Consider the following 17,242-nt stretch of genomic DNA (forward strand, 5'->3'; position numbering starts at 1 on the left):
ATCGGTGAGGCTGTGAGGCGGTGAGGGAGGATGCGAGATGGGTGGTTGGATCGTTTGGTGTGTGCGGTGGTGATGGGACTGCGGGGGGGGGGGGGTGGGAGGGGACGGGACGGTAGCGGCGATGGTGATGGTTATGGTGATGGTGTGAAGCTTCGTGTTTGGCGAAACGGTTGATCGAGTTTCGATTGAGGCGTTGGGTGACACGTAGATTCTAGTCTGGTTGCGTGATGGGTCTGTGGATGATGTATCGAGAGACTAGTGTTGGTGGTACAAAGTTACAACGAGTTACAGAGATTGTACAGCAGAGGCTATATAGAATGTGAGAGTGTGAAAGTTCAGTGGCGTGGATTGCGTGAGGTGATGCGAATATGGTGTTTACGTGTTGTTCTCTTGGATGGCGACATTTTGGGGATGGGTGGTGTACTTGGAGAAGGAGGGGAAGGAGCGTGTATTTAGGGGGAGGGTATCTTCCCCCTTGGACTCTCTTGGATTTGACTTTTATTTTTCTTTCTCGTTTGCTTGATGGCTTGGTTTACAGGTTTCTCGCGGAATATTTGGTTGAGGGTCTGGGGCTGAGGTTGTGCTTGGGGGTTATGAGAGGTGATTGATATCGATTGCGTTGGCTGCTATATGAATCGCGATGAAGGACCAGGCTTTTCCATCGCCCCGGGATGAATGAGGATCATACGGTAAGCACGAAGACGACGGCGACGACGAAGACGACGACGACGACAACAGGCAATTGGATATACGGGCCGGGATTCAGGTTGAGTGGATGGCATGGGAGACTGGCTTTGCCTGGTGCAAAGTATGATGGATGCTGTTGGCCGACTGGGAAGGGTAGAGGTTTGAGGTGTCAACAAGAGGAGAGATGGTGAGGGGATACGATTGGAGCGAGGCGGACGACTTTTATTTCGAAGAACTCGATCGACTTCGACGGCGAACCCTGGGATTGGACAAGGCTGAAATTGGGACGTTGGTCGTGACGATGTTTTCTGAGAACGGGTCAGTCTTAGGGGGGTTACTTGAGCCATGTAGCTTGTTGCTGCTTGGACAGGTATCGACATGTGTCCGATATCAGAGGAATTGATGCGGAAATGGCCTAAGCGATAAATGATGGACGAAGTCGTTAATGGTATTCTGCCGTCCTTTCTAGGGAAGGGTGCCGATGGAAGAGGACGGACCATGACGGGATGCGGTAGGTCTAGAAGGAAAGAGGCCATTTCGATACATACGTTGAGAATCGGTTTCCGGGGCCTGGACTATCGTTGATATTTCGCCGACCGGCATGAGGCGCTTATGATGGTGGAAGGTAAAAGCCTGCGGGAACAGTGAGACTAAGTGAGTGGCAGATTAGGAAGTGTTCCTCTCGGCCTCGGTAGGTTCGTCAGAGTTGACGCGGTTTGCGTCTTGCTCTTTGAGAGAGTCACATTTATTGTTGATCTACGGAAGGCAATGCCAGGCTCTTCCAAGATACATGGATCATAGAGTTCAGTTTACTCGGGATGACCAACTCACCTATGAGAAGCTAGAGGCCTTTTACCTCGTGGTCGAGTTGGCGAGATGCTACGTCTGAGCCTCGTCTGGAAGACGTCGTTGGACGATCTCTGGCATGTTGTGCACCGTTTCGAAAGGACTGATGACGAGGTGGATGAGGAGCGGACGTAGGTCTCGTCTTGAAATAGGGCAATGTTTTGACCTCCGAAGCTCAGCATACCAACTCGTCTATGTATGCATCTAAATATGCAATCATCTTGATAATACGATGAAACATACCTCAGAGGACTCTTATGTTATCTCCAATGTGACACAGCGAATCATATGACTGTATCCCATAATACGAACATGACAGACGCTTAACCGCCATGCTCTGAATCTTCATCTCATAAGTTAAATGCGGATCTATGGGTACATGGAAAATATAGCAAAGGGAGCCATAGGATGATATTAGGCAAATGGCCGGAACTTGAAGGGATGTGAATATGCCCTTGTTCGCGCCCCCATGTACCTAATGCCCATATCGAGGGGCCCGTCTATCGTAGAAGCCTAAAGCGCCCAGGTATTCTGCCCTTGGCCGTGGAGGCTAAGATGGGCCACGTGGTTCCAGTCTAGGATCCAATGCTCTCATCTAGACTACTACTCTGGAGGTCAGGAGCCAAAGCTTTAGGTTTGCGGTTTCGAATCGGTCGGCGACAGTATTTCTTTCCAGAACCGCAAGCAAAGGAGACATCATAGAGCTCGGGAACGTGAGCCCAGCACATCCGCTTACGTCGCAATGCCTGAGTGGTCCTCTGCATTACCTCTACCTCGTTTACGACCCTGGAGAAATAATCACTTCCTTGATACATATAGCCAGTCTTTGAAAGCCGTTGCTCATCCACTCTCTCTGAAGAACCTTCAATTGAGTCCAGAGAGCTGGTGATGTCTGAGAGGTTTGTCTTCATATGTGGCGGGACAAGCACTCCATCGGTGCGTTTTTACCAGAGATCGCCACCTAATAGCTATGATCATTGAATCATTCTCTACAGTAGTGATGTTGGCTTACGCTCGACATGAACGTGGTGACATTCGGGAAGTACACTCCATAAGCCAGTGTGCTTGGGAAATGCCACATCTAAGGTCGGACATCGCGCCAGATGGTCGTTTCCTGCACGGATGCGTTGAGCGATGAACCTACTACTCGATCAGGGCTGAAGGAAGAAGCTCTTTGACAAGAAATGAGCTACTCGTTTCTGGATGACAGTATTGAGATACTGGATGGCATTGGCTCTGGACATGGTTTTCTTGCTGAGGACCGGCGACGCGCAACTTGAGCCGGTCTTCCTGGGTCTCATCCTAGCGCAAACAAACATGATTGTGCATCTGCATGTATTTCTCACTAGACAAGGCGTAGACGTAGAGCGTGATGTAGTGCTGGAGCAAGGGAAAGCCGAGAAGCTTTACTGAGGACCCGCCGTCAGGTGATGTTAGCTATGTTTCGGTCACTGACGATGGGGAACGGCGTTGGTTCGTCCGGGAAGGGGACCTTTTGCAAGTGTTATAAGAGAGATTAAATATTCGTGAATGAGCATGATTGGGGAAATTTGACATCACTTGGTCGGCCAAGTTACTTAGGAGCTCTCACCGGTCTGATGCATTCGATAATTGCAAGTTCAGAGTGATCTGTGTAACACAGCAAATATTTAGTCGGAAAGCCTATGACTGGACCGAAAGAATTAGTAGGAAGGCATGCACATCTAACAAGGTCAGATGTGGCTGCGAAATTTATTTCCTACCTTTGGCAGAGAACCGAAGAAAGGGAGGGACTTCATCGGCACAGAGGCTGCTTTCGTCTGCTGAGTATTCGATGCCAGCTTGAAATGAATCGTCTCGGCCCCTTGGAACGTGTCATCTGAAGGTCATCGTATGTTGAGGCTGAGCTTTTTAGGTGCAATGTATTCGCGGGATACTAGGTGTGCACTTTTCACCCGGAAAACAGCTTACGATTCAAGATCGTGTTCAAGCTCAAGCCTCACGCGGGCAGCTCAAACAGTCACGATAAGGCTAGAGGGCTTGAAAGACTTAGTGGGATATCAGCGGAGGCACTTCAATCAGGTAAAACATCATTTTACAGCAGCGATTACGGCTCAAAATCATGTCATCATTTCGGGGCCAAAGCCCACCCTATCCTCTGAACGCCATCTATCATGCCCAGGACCTCGCGAAGACCTGTATCGAGGCCAAGCAACAAAGCGAAACTTCTACCAGACTCACGACGCGTTCGCGCTCACGTCATTAAAGATCTTCTTCTTCACCTCCATCGCAACGAGACCAGTCCGCTCCTGCATCGCCACAGTATTACTGTCCTTCACGAGCTTCTCGAGCAGTCCGTCGACCTTTTTACTGGCCGCGCCGACACCACCCGTTCCCGGAGCACTCCGTCCCTGACGGGCGACTTGTGTCGTAGTCTCCTTGATCTTGGATGCGAGATCAAGCATCTGTTTGTTTCCGTAGTCGCGATTCGTAATGAGCGGGCTTTGGCTCAGCGTCTGTACCCAGTACTTGTGCCACAGCAGCTCCAGCATCTGGGACTCAAGCGTGCTCTTGAAATGGGACACCTCGAGGCTGTAGTACTTATTCGCGTGAGCGCCGAACTCTGCCGCCTTCGCCAGAGGGACTTCCTGCCATCCATCGCTGGTAACGCCACTGCCGCTGGCCCCGCCCTCCTTCTCCTTGATGTAGTTCTCGGGGTACGTTCGGAAAGCTCCAATCTCCACCTTGCCTGCGTTGATGGTGCGGTCAGGGTCGATGACGACGGCGAGGAAGGGCTCCTGGAATTGCTGCTGTAGCGCCTGGGTGCCGACGTCGATGCCGGACAGCCAGCAGCCGTAGCCCGGATGTGAGTGATACCATCCGACGACGTTCTCCATTCTGCCCTGCTCACGGCAGAGGCTGAGGTATTCGACCATGTATTCTTCGGCGTCGCCCTGGGCGTTGACGCGCGTCTCGGTTCCCTCCACGGGTAATCGGAAGGCATCTGTGACGATGAAAGTGTCGCCATTGACATAGCCCTGCATGAGACCCATCACCTCGAGGTTGCCGCCGGAACGGGCGTGCATCACCATCTTGATGAGAGCCACGGCGCTTATGCGGACATTTTTGAAGTGGTTCGGGTTCGCGGCCCACGGGCGGGCGTTCATCTGTTCCTTCTGGGCATCGTGGTCGAGGTTGTAGAGAGCGTCGCGTTTGGTGTCAACCAACTTTACGTTGTTGTCGAGCTCTAGAGCAAGTGGTCAGCTGTATTGGGCGCGGCAATGGCGACAGTGTAGAAGATTTCACGACATACCCCACGACTTGAGAGCTGTCTCCATCTTGACTGCTCGTTTCCGCGTGAGCAGTTGTGTTTGCAGGAGATGACGTTGAGGGACGGCTTAGGCTCACAGGAAGGTTGGAGATGCTGGTGACAATGGAAGCACTTACCCCACCATCCAGCTGCCTCAGCCGTATCTTATCGATAAGATAAAGCTATCACTTCGAGGCGGAGCGTGGGTGCATTACATAAGCCTCGCCAGGCATTCGCTCTTCCAATCGCGACCTGAGGTGCCAGGGACACTTGCAGGCTTACCTGAGAGCTCCACGACCACCCATCATGCACATCATCAACACGGTGAACGCCAATCAAGCATTCGATCACATCAAGCTCAAGAAACACGGTATCCACATATAATGAAAGAGAGTCGATGAAAAAGATGTTAGTCAACATTCTAGCTTCGGTCTCGACGAGCTGGCATTGGTCCAGCCGGACTTTGCGGTCTTTAATGTAACAGACAAGATGACGGAAGTTCGCTTTGACCCTTGGGAATTCGAGCAAAGTCAAAAAAAGAATCAGCCTACGGTCGCGAGCCATACCAATTGGAATGGAAGATGCGAATGTTCGGCTATGCTCAGGCCTCCCGTCTCGTCTGCTATTTCCATGTGGCTACATACTGGAATTGTGATGAAGTTGAGAACTGCCAAGTGGAACTAGTTCGGGAGATGGCCGTCCATGATCCACGGTTCAATCGATGGTACAAATCAGCGGGAGATGAGCAAAAGACCACGGGGGTTCTTGGGGAAAGGACCGAAAGCGATCTTGACGAGTTGCTGCGACCCAAGGCTCGCAGTTCCTGGCAATGATCCTTTCCGAAACGAATCACTGGGCGTCCCTGGTAGATCACGTTCGAACAGCAACTCTTGGCAATGTGGAAATTCGTGAGCCTCCACGTTGCTGGGTCAAGTGGCTCCAACAAACGACACACGTCATGGCATTTTCGGATATCGCCAGTCCCGGGTCAATTATTCGCGTACTTCTACCATGGATGTCCGTCAACTGGTCTTTGGGATCTTGATCGGGGTCTCCGCTGCTTTCGCATCCACCATACGGACGTTACGAGCGCGATAACGAGGGGTGTCCTAGTCACCCCGCCTCCGCAATGGGCGGCCGGTCCGGCTCCGAGATGTTTCGATATCGTCCCAACGTCAGGAATGACTTTGAGGCGAAACACTAATTTCGTCGCAACACGTTGCGGTTCATGCAAGCAGCAAAGGAGAAAAAAAGAATCAGACCGAAGTCTGCCGGCCTTGCGACGGCAGTAGAGTTTCACGGTCAACGACGCACGACCAAGGACATGTTTGGGCCAAGAGAAAATGCACTTTGATACTGTCATTATTACTGTTAAAAATATATGGAAAAATGAGAAGCTGATTTTCTAGTCTACACAACACAGCATTGGCCAAGTTGGTTTGCGAACGCGAACCAGTCAACCGAATCCGAACTTGATGTAATTTGCTGTGAATTTCGGACTCTAGATACAAGGAAGAACTGGCGGTCGTCTCAACTCAAGGGTTGCCCGGGTCAGAGCATTAAGTTGTTGGCCCCCATGTCTGCCACAAAGTTGGAAACCCCCCTTAAGCGGTGAAAGCGCGAGCCTCAACGGCGGCGTACTCGTCGCGCTTAGCGGCCTTGGCCTTCTTGGTCTTCTTGCCGCGGTGATGGGGCTCACGAGCCTCAACGGCGTGCTCGGCAGCGTCCTCAGAAGCGAACTCGTCGCGCTTGGCAGCCTTCGCCTTCTTGGTCTTCTTGCCGCGGTGGTGGGGCTCGCGGGTCTCGACGGAGTGCTCAGCGGCGTCGTCGGAGGCGGACTCGTCACGCTTAGCAGCCTTCGCCTTCTTGGTCTTCTTGCCACGGTGGTGGGGTTCGCGAGCCTCAATCTCGTGCTCGGCAGACTCGATGGCTTCGTCGGAGGCGGACTCATCGCGCTTGGCGGCCTTCGCCTTCTTAGTCTTCTTGCCGCGGTGGTGGGGTTCACGGGCCTCGATCTCGTGCTCAGCAGACTCGACGGCCTCCTCAGAGACAAATTCGTCACGCTTGGCGGCCTTCGCCTTCTTGGTCTTCTTTCCACGGTGGTGGGGCTCGCGAGCCTCAATCTCGTGCTCGGCAGACTCGATGGCTTCGTCGGAGGCAGACTCGTCGCGCTTAGCAGCCTTGGCCTTCTTGGTCTTCTTGCCGCGGTGGTGAGGCTCGCGGGATTCGACATCGCGGGCCTCGAGGGCCTCGTCGACAGCAGACTCCTCACGCTTGGCGGCCTTGGCCTTCTTGGTCTTCTTGCCGCGGTGGTGGGGCTCACGAGCCTCAATATCACGAGCCTCGAGAGCCTCGTCGACGGCAGACTCCTCGCGCTTGGCGGCCTTAGCCTTCTTGGTCTTCTTACCACGGTGGTGGGGCTCGCGGGCCTCGATGTCGTGAGCCTCAAAGGCTTCATCGACAGCAGACTCCTCACGCTTCGCAGCCTTGGCCTTCTTGGTCTTCTTGCCGCGGTGGTGGGGCTCGCGGGCCTCGATGTCGTGAGCCTCAAAGGCTTCATCGACAGCAGACTCGTCGCGCTTAGCGGCCTTGGCCTTCTTGGTCTTCTTGCCGCGGTGGTGAGGCTGAGAGGAGGTGTTAGTATATATATAACTCTTTGATCTGAGCACATTTGAGAAGATTGAATTTTACCTCACGAGCCTCGATGCTGGCAGCCTGGGGCGCAGCCAGGGCAGGCATGGCGAGTGCCAAGGCGGGAGCCTATTTAACCTCATATTAGTCCTCGCGTTCCCACACTTTAGACTCATCGTGGAAGGCAAACTTACTACATAGCGTCTGGCGACCTGACCCGTGGGGATGAGGTTCAACGACTGAACACCTTGGACGGCAAGGATGCTCGCCAAGAGGAAGTGGCCAAAGGATGGGTAGTGCATCTTGAAAAGAATGATTGGCTGACCGGCAGCAAATGACAGCAACTGGATTACAAGAGAAAGGAATGAAGGGTCGCGTCAAGCGATCAGGGGCCAACAGTGGAATGAGATGTACGGATGGTCAGGCAATGGTGGGCTGATGAGCGGGTTTGAGAAGATATTATATCTTGCTCAACGACCTCTGCGTTTTCGTCCCTCCACAGCGAGTTGACAAGGCACCCCCCCTTTTGGCACGGCACTTGGTCCATTCCCGAGTCTCCATTCGACTAAGTGACGAAGGCATGGGTTGAAGCCCCAAGTTTGGACGAAAAGGGCCTCGACTAGAAGGCGTCAAACTCTGATCGGCCTGCCGCGTAGGACCAGAAACGTCTCAGAGTCGGGATACCAGATGGAAAGGGTCTGAAAGGGGGTGGAGAGACAGGGCCATGGGCTATGACGGCTTGCGATAGTTGCTCGGACTGAGCTAGCCGCAAAAGATGGGACTCGTTCAAAACTCGTCGGGGCTACGCTGATGATGTCGAACAGCACCAAGATGCTGGACGCGGGGAGGCTGGAAGGGAGGTTCCTGGACTAGGATGTGAGCCGAATCCCGCGCTTGCGGTATCGACGATGGTTGTCGTCCTCCACTTCGAAAGCTCGTATACGGAGCACTTCTCGTACCAAGCAATGAGAAGACAACAAGCATACTACCTTATTCCCTTTAGACATGAACATGGATGTGGTACTGGACTCGCTTGCAGTTTCAGTTCCAAGAAGTTCCAAGACTACCCTGGGCGGTCAGCAGACGGGGAGCACACAGGGGAAAGCGAGGGTGTTCTCTCGTTGTGCCTGGCGTCTCGTTCGACAGACCCCAACACGATCTGATGCTAAGCCTGATCGACAGGACGTTACGGAAGGTCTTCGCGACGCCGCAGTGTGTCGGGGAAATACGCTGGTAGGGTGGCCCGGTGATGATCCATCAGCCATCTCCTGTCGTACTGTTACTCGTACGCTAGAGAGGATGAGCCGCACAAGGGACCTCTGATACAGCCACAGTCCCAGAATGCCAAGACCTGACAGCAACCGAACCTGGGTCAAGATTAAAAAGGTGTACCGACTCAAAACCGACCACTGTTGGTGTCCTGTGGTGGTGGATATTCCATGAGCAATGCGGCATCAAGTTGCCGGGTTTTGAGCCTCATAGGCGGCCCGGGCTCTTCCCTGGCGCCTTGCGGCGTTCGTGAGTGGTCGGTGCATCCCCTGTGGGATGGGCTGGAGGCGCTGGAACGTGGTGACTGGTCGTGGGATCTCCCCCGCAAGCCATACCCTGTCGCACCAAACTCCGCGTTTCGACACACCCCTGTTCTGAGACACCGCACCAACGCCTCAGCTGTGCCATTACCAGGGGCCCCTTTTTCTTTGCTTCTTTCTCTCTCTTTGAGTCTCTTCAACTCTTGACTATGGGAAGAAGGTTCTCAGCTCTCTATCACATTCTCGAGGCAAAAAGCCTGCTGCAGGGACGGAGACAAGGATACAAGAGCCAGGGCTTGGGCCTGACTAAACCTGACATGAGTAGCCCTGCAGATGTTACCAAGACTGCACGAAATCCCGTTCATGGGATTGTTCATCAACAAGGGCCAGCCCAATCATCGCCGTGGTTATTGGACGAGAGCGGCTAATTATTTCCGACCATCTATTATCATCCCTCACTGCACGGCGCACGTAGCACGCAGTATTGCCCATGATCACTTGAACCATGGCTTGCAACTTGACCGAGTCGACTTACATTCCCGGTCCCACCCCCAGCTGTGACGGACTCGACCTCTTTTCTGTCTCGTCTATTCTTGCTTGGGATGATCGGCTTCTTGGCCTGTGCCGCAACTTCGCAACGAAGATCAAACAGCCCAAACGTTTCTGGTGGCTGGATGACATCTCGCTAGCTGGCAATTTCCATCCGACTATCCAGAGCCTATGCCACTATGGTCCATGGATCCCAAGTATCCCAACGGGGCGAGGTTGCATTGCACACACCTGCCAGACGGCGACTTTTCCTCCCTCGGTCTTGAGCGAACTGGGTCCCCTTCCAAAGTCGAGTCCTGTCATTGTTCGAGTTGGGACATAGTTGCGGCGCGTAGCCTCTCGCTGACGCCGCCTCTTGCCCGTGCCCTCTCTCTCCCTCTCTCCCTACCGAGTCTCCTCTTCCCACACCCATCGACTAATCGACTTGGACGGTCTGTGATCACCCATTAGTTTGGTAATCTGATTTTCCGCGCCCGAAGCGATCGTCTTGGCACTCGTCTCTTCTTACCTTCTCAGAGAGCTGCTGGCCTTGCCTCCGAACTGTTTCCCCTCCCCTTCTCCCCGTTCTGTGCTTACCACTCTATTATTCTCCCTTCTTGTCTCTTTCTTGTTTGGTCACTTTCAATTCCCATCATCCGTTTCTATACCCGACTTGACGTCGTTGTACTATTCCCTTGCTGTCAAATTCGTGACAGCATCCCTTCTTTCGCCTTCTATTCTTTCTTAATTAAGGCACCTGGCGTGCTCCAACTTAACCTTCCGGTGCTACTACCTTGCCTGCCGAAGAGGGTCCCTCTCTCTTTAATAATTATGTCTTCAGAAAAGGTCTACCGGTCCGTACCCCACGAGGAGGAGGAAGTCGAGAGTCTCGCCGGAAGCCTCAACACGGAGAGCACGGAGAACGTAGAGGCCGCCACAGGAGGAAACGAAGCGACATGGAGACGGATGAGGCTCGGCGATGAACACCCGTGCAAAGAGAAGGCGCGGCGGCTTCTGCGGTATTGGCCTTGGGCTCTTCACGCCGTGCTTTTGACGACGTCTGTCACGCTGTTTGCTGCATCATTCTGCCTTCGCTATGGCAACACCAATAAGGACGATACTTGGGTGACGGAGAAGTACTCGTCATGGTGTAAGAATCATCGCCCAATAACTATCACCCTTCATCATGGCTGACAGTTCATAGCCCCTGCTGCAGGAATCATCAAGTACCACACCGAAAGGTACAACCTGACGCCCATTATGGACTGGTCACCCTTTGTCGGTGCTGGATACGAGATCGACAGAGCATGGGATCACATCACAAACAATAGTAAGAAGACGACCCAATGGCTGGTGACGTGATGATAGAAGCTAATGAGGCGTAGTCGGCGACCAGATGATCTCGCGCGCCGAGCTCGACAAGCTCGGTCTCGATCCCAAGTCAATCAAGACCACCAATGCCGTCACGGGTGAGGAAGGTTACCGTGTCGGCCTGGAGGTGTTCCACCAGCTTCACTGCCTGAACCTGCTCCGCCAAGCTACGTACCCGGAGTACTACTCAAGGAAAGAGGTCGGCGGCGACGTGGCCGTTGAGCACAAGGACTTGAGAGGACACCTGAGTAAGTCACCACGATTCATGAGCCATGAGCATGAGTGGCAAGAATGCAGAGAAAACCGCATTGCTAACGAGCTCACTAGACCATTGCATCGAAGCCCTGAGATTGAACCTGATGTGCGAAGCCGACATTGGCGTCTTCACATTCAAGATGTACCCGGATCTCCCGCTCGAGGGCCACTGGCCCGACTTCAGCACGCTGCACACCTGCCGCAACTTCAACGACATTCGGGACTGGGCGCTGACACATTCGGTGACGTTTGAGAATGAGGAATAGGCTTTTTCGGCACAACCCCAGTTGGAAGGAATCGAAAATGAGTTTTGAGTTGCGGAAAGGTGGTGGGCAAGGCAGGGTAACACAGCAAGGGTTGACCTTCATACATATTAAAAAGCATAACAGCGGCAATGCAGTCCGCAAACGGATAACATTTTCCCCAGAGAACAAATAAAGCCTCAGCAAAGTTTCCTGTTCGCATACGCCTCAAACATTGTCGGGGAGGATGCAGAAGGTTCTCGAGTTTGCTCTTGTTTGGAATTAAAGGTTGGAATGAGTTTGAAGGTGCCAGACTTAATCTCTCACTGAGTTGCATTAGCTCCCGCTGTCTATTGAGAGCCAAACATATTACAACTTTTGACCTTCACCGCCATCAACAAGCGCCACCTGGCAACAATTGAAGAACCGATCAGCCCTGATGGTCTAGCGGTATGATTCTCCCTTAGGGTCTTTACGACACGCATGGGAGAGGTCCCAGGTTCGAATCCTGGTTAGGGCCCAATTCTTTTGCATTCTGCGGTTCTGAACACTGGCGATAGGCGCTTCGTGTGCTGTATTTTTGCCTCTGACAATTTCGTGATGTCTGCGACATCCGCGGGCTAATTGTGGTGGTGGGCGCACTGACAACTCCCGATTACAAAGCATCTCTCTCCACGGCTGCAGTCTGCGAGTCAATCCCTATAGCACGCGGTATAACTCGTGATACGACTGGCCAGCTTCGCGATATACTTTTTGCCTTGTCCCTGCGTCGAAGCTTCTGAGACGGCCGTAGAAGATGGGTGCAAGACAGAAGAGCCGCGGCGCATGTCGTTGCCGAAAGTCTCGTGTGCGCCCAGAACTCTGACAGGCTTGGCTTACATGAGGCAGGCAACACAACCTTTAGGCGTGTCCCGTGGCACCCGCGGTTCACGTCACGGAAGTTACACAAGACTTAGGGAACCCCAGGAGCATGTTTGCCTTGGCGGTTCGTTTCTTCTTCCGTTCCGTGGTACAAAACTTTGTTTGCTTAAGAGTCGTGATCCCCTCGTTTAGTAGTTCATCATCCCTGCCCCGTCGGCAAGTGTTTTCCGCGCGCGTTTAATGATGTTCCCGGTGATGTAGCGAGGTAAGTGAATCACAGAAACACATCCGTGGACCACGAGTCGATGTAAATCATCCAACATAAGCTTTCATTGTGCCTTGTGAGGCGACCGCTGTCTAGCGGGGGTATCAACAGTTTCTATATCCATACAACCAACGCGCGCAAAAGTCTATCCCTTTTTCCAAATTACTCCGTTCTCTCTCTACCAAGGCAAGAAAGGACTCGTCTAAGCCTCCTCATCCTTCTTGTCCTGGTCGGTGACGATGCCCATCTTCTTGTTCATGAGCTCATCGGGGTCGCCGGCGCCGGCGTCCAGGACCTCGAGGTTGCCCGCGGCGTCCTTGGTGCCGGTCCGGTAGCCCGAGTGGCTGCCAAAGACGTACCAGACGTAGCCGGTGAGGATGGCGGTCGTGGCGAGGAAGGCGAAGATGGTCCAGTTGCCCATGCTGTACATGGGGGAGTCGGTGCTGGGGAAGAGGAAGGGGGCGGAGATGCCGCCCGTGTTGGCGATGGCGATCATGCCGCCGGTCGCGAGCGCGGTGGCGGTGGAGCCCTGGACGGTTGCGGTGCGGTGCTATTTTACTTATTAGTTTACTTTTTCTTCTTTTCAATGCCTCAATGGAGATTCGTGAACTTACAGCAACGAAAGGGAGGACGGCGGCGTTGGTGCAAGCAATGATGCACACAGCAAAATAGCGCACACCCCAGTGCTTGACGATGGCCAGGAGGAGGTATCCCGTCGCGACGAAGATCAAGGCACCAATGACGTGGCGAGAGCGCTCCTTGGTCCTATCACTGTGCAGACAGTTGCCGATAATGATGAACATGGCAAAGACGTTGGGCGGGACGGTGAGCAGCTGGGCGTTGTATCCCTTGAAGCCGAGCGAGGAGACGATGGTGGGCGCGAAGTAGCCGAAGGCGTTGAGGGAGTTTGTCATGAGGAAGTACATGATGGCGAAGAGCCAGAAGTATGGGTCGATGATGGTCTTCTTGGCGACCTTGCTGTCCCAGTGCTTGTCGGACATGGACGGGGCAAAGGGGCCGAGGCGCTTGACGGCGAAGGCGCGCTCCTCGGGGGTGAGCCAGGCGGCGGTCTGGGGGTAGTCGGGGAGCATGAACCAGACCATGACGCCGACGATGACGGCGGGGATGCCCTCGAGGATGAAGAGCCACTGCCAGCCCGTGAGGCCGCCCTTGCGGTTGAGGAAGGAGATGCCGGTGGCGAGGAGACCGCCAAAGGCGCCGGCGACGGCGACGGAGGAGGCGAAGATGGCCATGCGGGTGGCGCGCTCCTCGGGCTTGTACCAGAAGCAGAGGTACATCATGATACCCGGGAAGAAGCCGGCCTCGGCGAGGCCGAGCATGATGCGGACGGCGAGGAGGCCGCCGTAGGTTGTGCAGGCGGCGGTGCAGATGGTGACGATGCCCCAGGAGACCATGATGCGGGAGATCCACTTTGAGGGGGAGAAGTACTTGAGCATGATGTTGGAGGGGAACTCCATGAGGACGTAGGGGACGAAGAAGAGGGCGACGGCGACGTTGTAGCGCTGGCCGGTGAGGTTGAGCATGGTGACGATGTTGTCTTCGGGCTTGTCGTTGTTGAGGGTGCGGGCGTTGCCGAGGTTGACTCTGTCGAGGTAGTCTGTGATTCTCGTGTTAGTGGGTGTTTGATGGCAACTTCTCGTCTTTTCTCGTGATGCTGGAGAAAACGTACTCAGGAGGTAGGTGATGCAAATCCAGGGAAGGATTCTGAGATCCTGCTTGCGGACGATGCGGCGTTCCATCTCCTTGTCGGCAAGGTCGACGGTCTCGAGGCCGGGCACGTCCAGGGACGGCGCCGGGGCGAACATGGCCTTCCAGTCGGGCATCGTTGCGGTTCTGGGATGAACTGTGGAGATTTCGGTGAGGCCTCGGTGAAGGGTGTTCGATCGCGGGATCGGTGTTGAACTCTAGATTCAACGACCGCTGAGACACCGTTTGGGTGGGTTACCCTGTGAAAGCCGGCTTGGTGAGGGCGGCGAGGTGAAGAGTCGACGAAGTTGTTGATGGACTTGTGGTTCGGACACACTCTCAGGATTCAGTTCGGACGAGGAGGGAAGTCGAGTTGTTATAAGTCGATGCTTAACTCCCCTGGCCTCCTAGCGGCTACTGCATTTGGGTTCCCGCCCACATGGTTCGATCCATCCCGACTTCGAAATCCCCATAGAATTCACTGCAACCCCGCGACAATCTGGTTTTAGAAACGGTATTCGTACAACTAGAATGTTGCCTTATCTCTCTCAAAGAACCCAATTGAGAGCTGTGATAGGATGGGCGCGGTGGCGTGGGAAATGTCCCGACTGTTCGGGGTCTCCAGTCTTAGTGTCGAGTCGTCGACCACGCCCCCCCCTCCCAAAGCTAACCGTCTTGCAAAAGACTGAAGTCAAATTCAATATGTAAATGCCGGCGGGGGAGATAACGTTTCATCCAATCACAAGAGCGGAAACGCCCTAGATAACGACCAAGTCAAAAAAGTTCTGGCCTGTGTCAGTGTTCTCCTCCGTCTTGGGCTGCTCTCGTCCGACCCGGGGGCAACCCCGGACTCGGAAGCTAGCACCGCGTGAACCATTTCCCAGAAGGCGATTAGATTCCTGCAAGCCTGCGAATAATCCATGCCTAGTTCAGGTTCAGTTGGGCAATGTTCGGCGTACTGCCGTGCGTCCGGTTCTCGGGGTGGCTTGCAAAATTTTCGGCCTGCAAAACACCACAAAGAAGAAGAAGATTAAGCAGGCTTGATTTGTGAGAGGAAGAGAGAGAGAGAGAGAGGGACAGAGGGAGTAAGAGACTGAGACAATCACACATGCCAGCTGAAGACAGCCTGGGAACTAGAAGCCTGTCACAAATTGCCGCATTTCCGGGTACGATCAATAGCAAGTGCAGAAAACACGAGGTCTACGTACGCTTGTAAGCCTGTAATGGAGGCTAATACTCAAGATGATATTGAACCCCGTTCTTCGGATCGTCTGTCAGCCTGTCGCTTGCCAAGACTGCAGATGCAAAGACATGAGGATATTATTCAAGACTTCTCCGTGGGTCTCCGAAAGGGGGCCGGCCTTTCACCCTTCAACGCTTTAAGGGGGGCGGCGGCGGCAGCGGGCTCGTGCATGATGGCAAGCCCACCCCCAAATGCAACAACGATTTCATTCTCCATCTTCCCATGAGTCCCCATTCCTATCGCCGTGGACCCGAATCAGACCTGACAGCTGAGGGTTGTTCCTTGTATGGTTTACTCTCTGCGTCTCCTTTTCAGAGCTGTGCCTCTCGGATACTCTCCTTTTTTGGAAGGGTTCTCACTCAATCTCGAAATGAAGAGACGCAAAAGACATACCCAAAAAACCTGTTCGTCTCATCTCGCTGACGTCGGGGATCTGACTCGTGTACCTACGCTGCCGCGTCGCGGCGTAATGTTGGAGGCGTTGCTTGCTGATAACGGTCTCTGGCAGACGAGGTTGAGAAAACGCCACGGCCGACGGCAACTCCAAGCGTTACTGATCCAAAAACGCCCTCGTGTGTGTCTGTTGATGTCAGTGTAATTGACTGCGTGGGATTACACGAAGCGATTTGATCAATATGGGCCCATCCACGCATCCTCCGCCATCCGCGACCGGGGCGGAAGTCCTAAAGCTCCATTCTTCGGCAGTGGCCCCGTGGAAGGGGGAGCCGTTCACCTAACCCATAGTAGCGTGTAGTATGACCGAAGGCTCGTTTGGTGTTGTCTGAAAATGGTTGCAAAATGTCACGATAGGCAATAAGCCAGAGCTGTCTAGGCTTGTGATAGATGTTATCCGCCCGCCGGCACCTAAAGACTAGATCTATCTCACTGTCTGACATCTACACCACATCGACAGTGACAGGCTGACAGCAATAGATCAGCTCCATGCCAATGCTAGGCGCACATGGCCGTATAAACCGACAGCGCGGGATGTCGCACGGCGTCTCCGCTAGTTCTCACCTAGTGCGCGGCATGTCTGTGGTCTTGATCTTCGACTTCGGGGACCGGAATGACGATAGTGTGTTCCATGGGCTGAAGATGGTGTTCTGCGAGTGTGTGTGCGTCTGTGGGCGGCCGAGAGGAGCGTCAACTCTATGACTGTTTAGTGTTTGGCCGCCTGCGCGCGCCGGCGGGCTGCTTCTAAGTGGCTGCATGGCCTGGACCCGCCGCCCGGCGGGCATCAGTGGGTCCGCCCCGAGCCGATCGGCAAAGGCGCGTGGTTGTAAGGGAGTTGAGGCTTGCAGCTGGACCGTTCGAGCCGTAACACCGGAGTCTCATTTTGCAATATCTTTGCAACATTCACACGTGGAGGTTGGCAACTGCTCCGTTCTGATTCGAGCGGCCCCCGGAGCTTCGGAACTCGTGTTGCAACCTTGTGGGAAAAAAGTTCAACTAAATGTGATGCCCAATTATTGATTCGCTTTCTGTCCGATATCATCCGAGTTTTTGAGGGCGTCGATGAATCGATAGTCTCGATGCTCAAGTCCGAAACCGATTAAGGCATCCGCATCATTTGTTTTCATGCTCAGTCATTTTGGCTTACTTTGCCAGAGTCTTGTAGGGAGAAAGCTAACTGTCTGTGAGGGGGGTTGTGGACAAACCCCTTCTCCCTTCCATCCCTGCATCTTCTCTTTTTCCTCCTTCTCTTCGAAACCTCAAGTTGAAGCGATTCAGAAACTTCACTTTCCCAAAATGATATCCCTTTGCTACAACCGAACGCCAACTCATCAA

General features: G+C 53.8%; 7 protein-coding genes across 7 annotated transcripts; 3 read left to right on the forward strand and 4 right to left on the reverse strand.

Annotated features, from left to right (window-relative positions):
• Window positions 1–626: 626 nt before the first annotated feature.
• Window positions 627–2,444, reverse strand: CPAR01_15897 (uncharacterized protein; the record flags this gene model as incomplete). The annotated part of the gene is made up of 4 exons (XM_060500142.1): window positions 627–1,257; window positions 1,519–1,737; window positions 2,009–2,033; window positions 2,141–2,444. The coding sequence occupies 4 exons, from the start codon at window positions 2,442–2,444 to the stop codon at window positions 627–629; spliced, it is 1,179 nt and encodes a 392-aa protein (XP_060340959.1).
• A 292-nt stretch (window positions 2,445–2,736) lies between these two features.
• CPAR01_15898 (uncharacterized protein) lies at window positions 2,737–2,946 on the forward strand (the record flags this gene model as incomplete). Its single annotated transcript, XM_060500143.1, has 1 exon — window positions 2,737–2,946. The coding sequence occupies one exon, from the start codon at window positions 2,737–2,739 to the stop codon at window positions 2,944–2,946; it is 210 nt and encodes a 69-aa protein (XP_060340960.1).
• An 803-nt stretch (window positions 2,947–3,749) lies between these two features.
• CPAR01_15899 (Mov34/MPN/PAD-1 family protein) lies at window positions 3,750–4,850 on the reverse strand (the record flags this gene model as incomplete). Its single annotated transcript, XM_060500144.1, has 2 exons — window positions 3,750–4,759; window positions 4,826–4,850. 2 exons carry the CDS (start codon window positions 4,848–4,850, stop codon window positions 3,750–3,752), a joined length of 1,035 nt encoding a protein of 344 aa, XP_060340961.1.
• A 553-nt stretch (window positions 4,851–5,403) lies between these two features.
• CPAR01_15900 (uncharacterized protein) lies at window positions 5,404–5,655 on the forward strand (the record flags this gene model as incomplete). Its single annotated transcript, XM_060500145.1, has 1 exon — window positions 5,404–5,655. The coding sequence occupies one exon, from the start codon at window positions 5,404–5,406 to the stop codon at window positions 5,653–5,655; it is 252 nt and encodes an 83-aa protein (XP_060340962.1).
• A 771-nt stretch (window positions 5,656–6,426) lies between these two features.
• On the reverse strand, window positions 6,427–7,755 carry CPAR01_15901 (uncharacterized protein; the record flags this gene model as incomplete). The annotated part of the gene is made up of 3 exons (XM_060500146.1): window positions 6,427–7,446; window positions 7,514–7,582; window positions 7,648–7,755. 3 exons carry the CDS (start codon window positions 7,753–7,755, stop codon window positions 6,427–6,429), a joined length of 1,197 nt encoding a protein of 398 aa, XP_060340963.1.
• Window positions 7,756–10,341: 2,586 nt separating this feature from the next.
• On the forward strand, window positions 10,342–11,402 carry CPAR01_15902 (uncharacterized protein; the record flags this gene model as incomplete). The annotated part of the gene is made up of 4 exons (XM_060500147.1): window positions 10,342–10,660; window positions 10,715–10,840; window positions 10,896–11,129; window positions 11,209–11,402. The coding sequence occupies 4 exons, from the start codon at window positions 10,342–10,344 to the stop codon at window positions 11,400–11,402; spliced, it is 873 nt and encodes a 290-aa protein (XP_060340964.1).
• A 1,304-nt stretch (window positions 11,403–12,706) lies between these two features.
• On the reverse strand, window positions 12,707–14,348 carry CPAR01_15903 (major facilitator superfamily transporter; the record flags this gene model as incomplete). Its single annotated transcript, XM_060500148.1, has 3 exons — window positions 12,707–13,054; window positions 13,119–14,122; window positions 14,195–14,348. 3 exons carry the CDS (start codon window positions 14,346–14,348, stop codon window positions 12,707–12,709), a joined length of 1,506 nt encoding a protein of 501 aa, XP_060340965.1.
• Window positions 14,349–17,242: the final 2,894 nt, after the last annotated feature.

Source organism: Colletotrichum paranaense, assembly GCF_030867605.1.
Source record: "Colletotrichum paranaense strain IMI 384185 chromosome Unknown Scaffold_22.1, whole genome shotgun sequence".
Taxonomy (NCBI): domain Eukaryota; kingdom Fungi; phylum Ascomycota; class Sordariomycetes; order Glomerellales; family Glomerellaceae; genus Colletotrichum; species Colletotrichum paranaense.